General features: G+C 41.5%; 1 protein-coding gene across 3 annotated transcripts in view; it reads left to right on the top strand.

The window, feature by feature from the left end:
- The window catches only part of LOC116397589 (potassium voltage-gated channel subfamily H member 5-like), a 36,644-nt gene extending 27,543 nt beyond the window's left edge, over positions 1–9,101 (top strand). For all 3 annotated transcript variants that reach the window (XM_031873143.1, XM_031873141.1, XM_031873142.1), the window contains exons 5-6: positions 3,104–3,219; positions 7,790–9,101. In XM_031873143.1, coding sequence (XP_031729003.1) covers positions 3,104–3,219; positions 7,790–8,308 — 635 coding nt within the window. In that variant the 3' untranslated portion in view covers positions 8,309–9,101. The remainder of the gene's footprint in view (positions 1–3,103; positions 3,220–7,789) is intronic.
- The last annotated feature ends 1,217 nt before the right edge of the window (positions 9,102–10,318 follow it).

Below are 10,318 nucleotides of genomic sequence, written 5' to 3'. Positions count from 1 at the left end.
TGTGTGTGTGTGTGTGTGTGTGTGTGTGTGTGTGTGTGTGTGTGTGTGTGTGTGTGTGTGTGTGTGTGTGTGTGTGTGTGTGTGTGTGTGTGTGTGTGGGGCCCTTCTGTCCTCATGCGGTGGGAGCCTGTCGCTACGTATTTACACGAGTGCCACCGAGACAAATTCCTCCATTTACGTCGTGATGAGTGGTTCTGGGTTTGCTTTCCGACCAAACGGTTCGCTATTATTTATTTTTTCTCAAACACATTAGGGTGTGGTGCTCTATAATGCATGCACACAATACAGTGAATTATGCAACCTCTGCTACTGTACAGGCGGCGTAGAAAAAGCACTTCAGACCTTTTTGCTTTATTAAATGGAGTCATACCATGATAGGAAAACTACGTGGCTGCAAATAAAAGTCCGTTTTGCTTCAGTGAAAGTAAACAAGACTCAGCAGTTAGCATGTGTGACTTTAAAGTGAACGGCACAGCTTTATTATATAAATTAATAAAGAAAAGATGATTTTATAAGCACATCAAAAGGTTTTACAGCTGGTCTTTCTTTGTCAAATGTTGGATAACTTTAGCTGTGACTCAGCTTATTAGCTTCTCTACTTTTTTTTTTACCATGATGAATAAAATGCATATTTAATGTTCTTACAGTAAAACAAGGTGAGCTATTAAGATTTTTTTATTATAGCTCTAAAGGAGCCCAAGACTCTACTTCCATTACATTACAGAGGCAAGAGAAAACCTGGTACTTTCTACATGAAATCAGATACAAACCTAACAAACTAAACCTACGTTGATGTTGAGCATTTAACAAGAGATCGTGATGCAGTAGAATATAAAATGCATTTCATTCTAGAGCTCATTCAAATCACACAGGTGAGACTTTCTGTCCTCTTGTGGGACTGAAAGCAGGACGGCAGATTTATGGTGTTTCTGAAGAGTTAAGATTCACCAAACGCACACAATGACAGGAACACACTAACCGATGGAGGCAGCGCCTGTGTTCTGAGGTAAAATGGTTTCTTTAAAGAGATCCTAGATAACCGCTTCAGTTCCCCTCAGAAAGGTCTGTCTGACATCAAGGTGAAGAGGTGAAAATATTCTAAACACAGCCTTCACTTAAAGTGATATATTCTTTTAGGGGTCTAAAATAAATATAAAATAAATCAGTTTCTCCAAACTCCATCAACTGTAGTAAAACACGGACTATGGAGGAGAATACCGCACTACGAAACATCACTACTGTCCCTTTAACTGAACTCAAACAGACCCCACAGCTTGTTGTTGGCTTGCCTACTTTCATTTAGTCTCATTTTCATCTCTGTTTCATTTAGTGAGTTTTCATAATGATGTCATGAAAGTGACCGGCTCGAGACAATCCTGGGAGATTGTTACACTAGCTCAATTTTAAATGAGCTCATGTGAATGTTTCTGAATGGTGGAACAACAATTGCGGAATAATGGCGATTCGCTAGAATTAAGCCAAACGGTTGCACAAGTAGAGAATACTTGTGTGTGTGTGTGTGTGTGTGAGAAAAATGGGTTTTAATGCCTATGAATACAAGTTCACACTCTTACAAAAGTTAGTCTCAACCAGTCTTGTGGGTCCCATTGCACCACATCGTCCCCGGATATTGTCCAATAAAAAGGGTTTCTATATTAACATTGAGCCATTTAAGCGTAGTGCGTCTCTTTAAGGCTTCTCATTTCTAGATTCTATCAACTAGTTTATTTTAGCAGTTAAACATTTGTTGAATGTTGAAATAGATAACGACTTTGATCGTCTTGTTTGCCGTTCAAAAGATGGGCAGAGTGATGAGTCTGTCTGCCCTTAAAGCTATAGTGTTATCTGACTGGTCACCTCATTGTCCAGACTCCTTAAAAGTAGATTATGCTTTTACATTTTTATCTCCCAGATTACGTTTTGTTTTTGTATCACAAATATGTTTCTGATCGAAGTCCGCAGTTGTCTGTGTGGTCAGGAGGACGAGGTGGATGGACGGGTCAGAAAAACACAACCAACAGTCAGCATGGACTTAGTTTAATGAAACATTTAACGCTTTGTTAAATGTTTCATTAAATGTTTAATGTTTTGTTTATTGTTTTGTTTATTGTTTGTTTCGTTTAATGTTATGTTTAATAAAAACCTCTCACAAATACTTTTTGTGTAGATGGTTAGATCTCCAAGCTGACTTATTTTGTTTGCAGTTCACAACCTCTTCTTCTTCTTCTACTCTGTATTCGGCGTATTAAAGCCACGAGCAGCCTATTGCCCCAACTTCTGACGAAACTATGCGGCAGTCAAGTTTATTCGCTCCAAACCTGTTGATGGAAATGCCACCAGGAGCAGGATGGGAAATAATCTCAAAAGGGAATCTAGTTGTAGACTTGCAAATACTGTAGTTTCCCTGCTCGATCCTCGTTCTTGGCAAAAAATCTTCTCGTCTCCGTGACCTATAACACATTGTCTTCAGCTGTGAGAGGGCGTCGGACATGTCAAAGTCTTTAATGTATGTGAGCCGTGTGCCCAGAGAAAAGCACTAATGAGCCCAGTTGGCCAGCTCGCAGACAATCCTGCCTCAAACACTCAGAGTTATATACTTCAAACTGTACCTACAAACAGTAGCACCCCCCCCCCCCCAGCTTTCATGTTCACAAGACAAACATATGCTAAATGTACAGGTCTTGTGGTATTGATCCCCCGAAGGAGAAATTCTCTTTCATCTCCCGCTTCCACACGAAGGTCGGAGCACATCGGACAGCTGCAGAGCAGACACCCTGCAGCTGGTGGAGGTTCAGTTGCGTTTCAAGGACACTTTCTGCAGGGCGGGTGTTTGCCATAAAAGCAGGAGCTTGTGCTGCATTCACATTGTGTCGGGTTTATTGTAAATATGAACTACCAAGTGGGAACAACTCAGTTCCTGTGAGCCCTCCAGTAGCAGGTACAAGTGGAGGCTGTGGGAATATTTTGTAGCTCCAGTATGTCCCCATTAGAGCGGTGAAATGGGGAGCCGTATCAACCGTATCGGTGTTTGTGTGCAGCTGACTCTCAAAGCCCGTTTCTGAAGAATGTGGTGTAAGCTTTGTTTATTGTTTCTTTGCTGCAGGATGGACCAAGTTTGCGCGGCTGACACGGGCGCTCACCAACAACCGCAACACGCTGCCGAAGCTGGATCCCATAGACAAACACGAAGTCAGCCATAAACCGTCCCGACTGGTGGAGGTGAGCACATGCAGACTCACACACACAGTGCATGCTGTGCTCTTCTACACCTCGTACTGTGAATTATACCAGGGTCACCATGAAAGCATTTCTGCTTCATGCCCAAATTTCCTCCCAATCCCATGTTATTCACTCGTGCTGTTCACTAACCAGGTAAAACATTTAATATATATATTATTATTTTGAAATAGTTTTTAAGGATCAGCCTCTGCAATGCCAAAGAAAGCTCCAACATAGGAAAATAACCTCCTAAACTTGCAGGATTGAGCTCAAAACTTGACTTTAGTGTTCATTCAATGACCAAGACACCACCAGTATTTCGACAGGTACAATAAGGGTAGCTAACCATGTCACCTGGAAGCTAACGCTGCTGCAGCACCTCCTACACACACACACACACACACACTGCAAACATGCCACCGTAGCAACTCTCTGCTCTTAACATTATTTCTGCACAAATAAATCCTCACATAAAACATTAAGTGCCACATTCAAACCATTCTACAAACGCCGAGTTAAAGCAGCCGCACGCCGACGCCTGCATTGATAGACTGACGCACAGGCATGTGAGCATATTGTCCTTTGTCACACACAACCACGCCCTCGATGCAGCCATGCTTTAGCCTTCATCCACTTCCACTCGCACGCTAACTTCCCCCGAAGCTGCAGTTGTTTGACAGAGCGAGCGGTGCTTTTCTCTTCCCGGGAGCGCTGTGCTCCTGTGGACTGCGGCCGTCATTACTATTTCATGTTCGTTGGGGAGATGGAAGCAATGGAAGCCGGGTGCTGTGGGCACTCTGAATGATTGTGAATGCTGCGAGAAATTTAGAAAATGGGTTTTGGTGTGGGGGGGGAAGAAGACAGCTGATGGTTTTTTTCTTTTTACCCGCCTGTTTTATTCATGAACGTTTGAGTTTGAGGCGTGGCGCCTTTTAATCAGAATTTGTTTAAGTTTCATCTCTTCTTGGAACATGAGGCGAGAATCATTTTCATATTTTTAAGCAAAAGTGTTGCTTCCAGGGCGTTTTAAAGGGGAAGAGGGATGAGAGGAGAGGAGGTGAAAGAGAGGAAGCTGAATAAGAGAGGAAAGAGGAAGTAGTGATTGAAGTAAGGAAGCGAAGAAATAGCCAAACGGAAGGAAGGGAGGAGAAAGGAAGGAGAGAAGGAATAAACTCACGACACGTCAGACTTCACCCATTCAACCAGTGTGTGGTTTAAAGGGGGAGATTCGTTTATGGAAGATGTTCTCTATTAGACTACAAACCAGGATATCTCTGCTTCTGCTTCAATTTTGACAATTCATTTTAAAATATATATCTCTTGTGAGTCCGCCCTCTTTATGGACTTCTTAAATCACTGGAGTACTCTTTTTATATACATTATGAAAGGAGTAAAAGCTTTTAAAAATACTACTGCTGTAATCAAAGCTTTGTTTCTTGTATATTCAATAATGATGCACACCAACAGTCTACTCTTTCTAGATAAAAATCTCTTTACTGATTAAAACTACGTTCCAGTCCGTCTGTGAAATGTTTGTAGGCTGCTTATTAACTTTACTGTCAAACTGACGTCGGACGCCTTATTGCAACGTATCCTCGGTTCGTATGAGATCTTCTGAAAAAAGTTATTCCTCATTATTCGTTGTCCTACGAACGTCCAGCAACGTGTGTCAATTTCCCCTCGTTACACGCAGACGGTCTTTTCAAAATAAACTTCCGTCTTCACAGGAAAAAACTGAGTGAGCTTTAGGAAAAGATTGTTGTTTGGGTTAAAATAACTAGCAGTGGCGTACTTCGGTACGGAAGTTGCGTGAGGAATAAGTCAACGTTGACTAGTTGACATGCAGGCGAACTTGTCTGACCCTTCCACCTGTGGGTTCTACTGTCTTTCACTTCCTGGTTCATGATTACGTGGATTACATAAGAGTTGATTTTGTGGGATATCTACGAACTACAGCGTTGAAAAACTGAAACGTTAAATAAAGAAAAAATATGAGTTGTTTTTAAGTCATCGTCCTTATTTAGAAATGTGGAGTGAACCACAGAACACAAAGGGATTTTAGGAGCTAATACACCAGTCAAGGTGATTCTTGAATGAGGTTTTGTTACTTCCTCAACAGAACCTGAAGTTGAGTGAGTCAAGGAAGGAAAAGTGCAATAAGTTGTGCATGTAGAGAAGGAAAGAAGGATGTAAGAGAAGGTGTGGAGGAAAGGAAGAGGAGAATGTAGAGGCAAGAGAGGAGTGATGTTGGCAGGAAGGAGAAAAAAGGGCATAATAAGTTACAAGCTGATTCAGCCTCTTGCATTTCCCAGCATGCTGCTGGATGGGAGGGGGTTGCATAACGTCCTGAGCGGGCTCAATAGATAAACGCAGGTGATCCATCCTGAAAGGAACAGCTGGCGTCTTCTGTCGAGGAAGCTGTCGAGTGTCACATGAGCAGAGTTTTTCTCTCCCCCCACAATGCCGCTGGGTTCCTAATTTGAGCGACGGTGCAGCTCTTGACCAGGGGGCTGTTTGATTGGCAGCTCTGATGATCAGATCCTCAGCTCTGGTTACTTCACATCAGACCGAGTCCCACTGGGAGGGCAAATGGGGCTAACAGAGGCTAACCAAAGCTAGCTGAGGCTAACTCCTCTGAATGTGATGTTTATATTATTATGATGATTTACCTTAGTTTTAATAGTCAAACAGCAACATTACTAATGGAACTAAGTTAAAAGAAGTACCACTCTTAAGTATACTGTAGATATGTTTTCTTTTCTTTTGAACCACAGGAAGTGTTAAAATCAGTATGATTTATAATTGCAGTTCATCTGAGTAGCAGCTACACACAAACAGAATAATATGCAGTTTAATGTAAAATGAGTTGAATGGTTGTGTGATCTCTGAGTGGCCTGCAGAGGAAATCCATCTTGAATTTAATGTAGTCTGTGTTATGCAGAGGAAGCCGAGCTCAGCAGGAGAGTCATCATCATCATCATCATCATCATCATCATCATCATCATCATCATCACTCTGCAAAAGATAATGGCTGTTTTTATTTATTTATTTGTTCTTTTAGTTTAGTTTTAGTCCGTCTCGTCCGTTTCCTCATCCCCGTCCTCTTCTGTCTCATTTCAAGACAAATTTATTCATTATGCAGTTTTGTGACGGGGAGTTTTACGGAGCAACAAAAAAAGATGAATACCGATGAAAACCGGAGAAGAGAAACATCACAAATTTTAATATACTTTTCTATTTCCCCGGCTCTCGCTGCACACACACCGAGCAGCAGTAGGTAGTTACTTTCTACTCTGTGTTCGGTTGCCTCTTCAAAACAGTTGTGCGTTTATAAGGTGAAATGTAGAAAACACCCTCAGACTTCAAACAAATATAACTGACTATTAGAAATATAATTGGCAGAATAAAACAAACTTTTCTCTGTGTGCAACAGTACGTGTGCATTAATCAATAAATCAGTTCGGGCCAAATTAAATGACTGAACGGGCTTATTACAGTCCTGCAGCAGCCACTCATTCACGATGTAATGAACGAAGAAAATGATCACCTTAACCTTTTAATATTTAATCTCTGAACCTCCTATAAACCAATCCTATCCAAATACTTCGTTTTTTATTATAATAATTTAAATTGTATTATGTCATTATCTCCTGGTGATAATTATAATGAAATACAAAATGATTATGATGCGTGTCAAACCGCTTTGACGCCTCTCCTCCGATTGATTTTGGATCATCAAAAGCTGTTTCTTCTGCAGCCGCAGTATCTGTTTGGAGAGATCTAACAGAAACAAAAAGCTAAGGGCTTTTCCCCAGAGGACGCTAGTTTCTTAAAGAAATAGACTTATTGGCTTTCACTGGTTAAAGTGACATATTCTGTTTTTAAATTCCATTTTTTAACTTGATGGCTGACCAAAATAAAACATTGTAGTTGAGTTTGAGCTAAGTAACAACCTCCGGGTCTGAAAAGCGAAGACAAAGGTTAAGTGTCTTAAAGCTGCATTCTCTCTAGTGTCCACCAGGGGGCGACTCCTCTGGTTGTATAGAGGTCTATGAGAAAATGACTCTACTTCTCTCTTGATTTATTACGTCAGTAAACATTGTAAACATGAGTTTATGGTCTCAATCTCTAGTTTCAAGTCTTCTTCAATACAGCATGATGTTCATTTAGTACATTATGGTCCATTTAGAGTCAAATAGACCATAAAGCAGGGGATGCTTTAGGGCGGGGCTACACAGTGATTGACAGGTGGCTACCAGAGACGTATACGGCGTCTCTACGTCACTCCTCCTCAGTCCAACTATGGTCACTTCCTGTTCATCGGTTGCAAATAAACAAGATGGTGACGGCTAAATTGCAGAACTTGAGACTTCGTAACATCAGTCCACAAACCGATGAGTGACGTCAGGATGACTACGTCCACTTCTTATAAACAGTCTATGATCTGAGCCAAAGATTGTTTGAGGCAAGAGAAACTTCACTCTGTAACATCAAGTCCAATAGAGTCGCGCCAATTTCACGTTGTCCTGTTTTAGGCTGTTTAACATATCCTGCTTTGTTGCCCCTCCAGGTTCTGCAGCTGAACTCAGACATCCTTCCGCAGTACAAGCAGGAAGCCCCCAAGACGCCCCCCCACATCATCCTCCACTACTGCACCTTCAAGACCACCTGGGACTGGGTCATCCTCATCCTCACCTTCTACACGGCCATCATGGTTCCCTACAACGTCTCCTTCAAGACCAGGCAGAACAACATCGTGTGGCTGGTGCTGGACAGCGTGGTGGACGTCATCTTCCTGGTGGACATCGTCCTCAACTTCCACACCACCTTCGTGGGGCCTGGAGGCGAGGTCATCTCCGACCCCAAGCTCATCCGCATGAACTACCTGAAGACCTGGTTCGTCATCGACCTGCTGTCCTGCCTGCCGTACGACATCATCAATGCCTTCGAGAACGTCGATGAGGTACGGTTGTGTTTTTGGTTGTTTTTTAAGATGGTGTTCTCAGCTGTGATTGGCTGGAAGGAAAGTGTGCATGGAGGTGAAAATATTCAGAGTATATTTATTAGTGGTGTAAAGGACCATTGTTGATCCGTATGAACCCCCCTCGTGGCACACATGTGAACCGCCAATTAATTACACAGTTTAACGTTAACTGTCAGCGTGAAATAAAGCTTTTGTCGTTTTCTGCGAATGTTCAGTAAAATATGAGATCAGGACATTGGCATTTTAGAGCTAGTAACGTGAGCAACATCACTAACGGCCAACGTACAAAGGTTCTGTTAGATTATGATGCGTTCAGGCTCTGTTCAGGGAAAATGAGTATTTGTCGAAGGTAAATCTAAATTAAAAGTAGGTTTTCTGATTGAATCTTGGGGAATAAATAGGTCGTGACATTGCCGAAGCATGTTATAGATATAAAGTGGTGATTTTTGTGAGTAGTCTTTAAGAGGTGATGATGAATCCGGTTTATGCCGGTTGCTGATTGGTCCAGAGTCTCGGTGGATGTTTACGCCTGGTATTAACATGTGATTTGTATCGGGGGAAAAACTCATCTACTGCAGGTGTAAACGCATGCAGAGTGCGATCAGATTGGCCAGACCTCATCTTGGAGGCGGTCTCGCTTTCACTGTTATCTGATCTCACAGCGGTGTAAATACCATCTGCAGAGTTTGGCCACATTTTTTTTTAAAGAAAGAAAATCCACCCAGAAAGGTTGCCCAAATTGGGAGAACAAGAATGCTCATTAATAATAACGTGTGGATGCTAAAGCCTGCGATCAGATGTTGTTATTCAGATAAGATATCCAGATAACAGATGTTGGTGTAACTGGGGTCTTGAGACCAGAACGAGGTTTGTTTCTGACCGTTTCGAAAGGAAAGTTTGAGATTTAGTTTGCTAGTTGAAAGGACAGAAGGAAGAGGAAATAATTTGGATATGGTTCGTCAAACTGTTCCCCTCCTCTTCCTCAGAAACAAGAGATTGTTTCTGATAGAATAGATGGAGTAAGGACTTTTAAGTTGGAGAGAACTTGCTGTAGAATAGTGTTTTGGCTCAGGGACGCTGTGGATGTGACAAACACAGACTAGTGAAGTAACATGAATTATAGAAGCACTAATAATCGGTAGTCATTGTTAATTATGATTTAATGTTTGTTAACAGTAAAATAACTTAACTAAAGTAGAATTCATGATTAATTTACCATTTCTTAATGAGTTATTATATAGTGTAACTGTTACAATCCGTCCAACAGCCTGTACTTTGTGTTTAATACTAATTAGAGAAAGTGAAGTTATCTTATAGCACATTTCCATGTCGTCAAAGCTGCTGCTGTGTCTGTTTGTCTCGTATGAGACACAACAGCAGGTGCCATTTTTAGCTAATAAGCTCATTAAGTTTGCTGATTAATAATTGATAGTGCTCTGTTTTTAACTCGGGCAAACAGGCCTTCGTTATCTCAGCCAGGGCAAGTGGAATGTAATTGTAATTTCTAACTTTCAGCAGGTTTTGCTGTAATAGCTTCATTATTGAAATACGTTAAAAGTAAATTCCCTCATTTTAAGGTCATGTGGATGTATTTAAACCTGCTAGCATGTGGAATTGATTTAGGACCAAGTGTAATGATGATGGGACTGCAGTTTAAAAAAAACAAATAGATATAAATATACTGTATGTGCCTCTAGGAATGAGAGTTGTTAGGTTGTTTGATTCCTCCGATGCTCTCTGAGGGATCAGAGCTGCTCTCGGTGTTCTTCACGCTCATTTACACCCATCAGATATCCAGCCGTTCCATCAATACGGCCCGAAGTCCATTAAAGGTGATTTTCCACTTGATTTCCCACCGAATTCATTAGACGAAAGCCTGAGTGGAAGGACCAGGCTATTGAAAGTAAAATGAGAAGATTGTCGTACACAGGCAATGCTGAGTTTCCTTTATGTTTGAACATGTGATATTTTCATGATTTGTTGTGTTTGTGAACACATGCTGCGGGGGTTTGTTCGTGCATACACGTTCATTATTGTTTGTTTGAGTGGGCATCTCTGTCTGCCAAGCAGACACTTAATCGCATGAGTTTTTGAACGCCAGTCGTAATAATAATG

Source organism: Anarrhichthys ocellatus, unplaced genomic scaffold (assembly GCF_004355925.1).
Source record: "Anarrhichthys ocellatus isolate YVR2014 unplaced genomic scaffold, GSC_Weel_1.0 scaffold69, whole genome shotgun sequence".
NCBI lineage: Eukaryota > Metazoa > Chordata > Actinopteri > Perciformes > Anarhichadidae > Anarrhichthys > Anarrhichthys ocellatus.
Note: the sequence above shows the minus strand (reverse complement) of the source record. Positions and strands in the feature narration are given on the sequence as shown.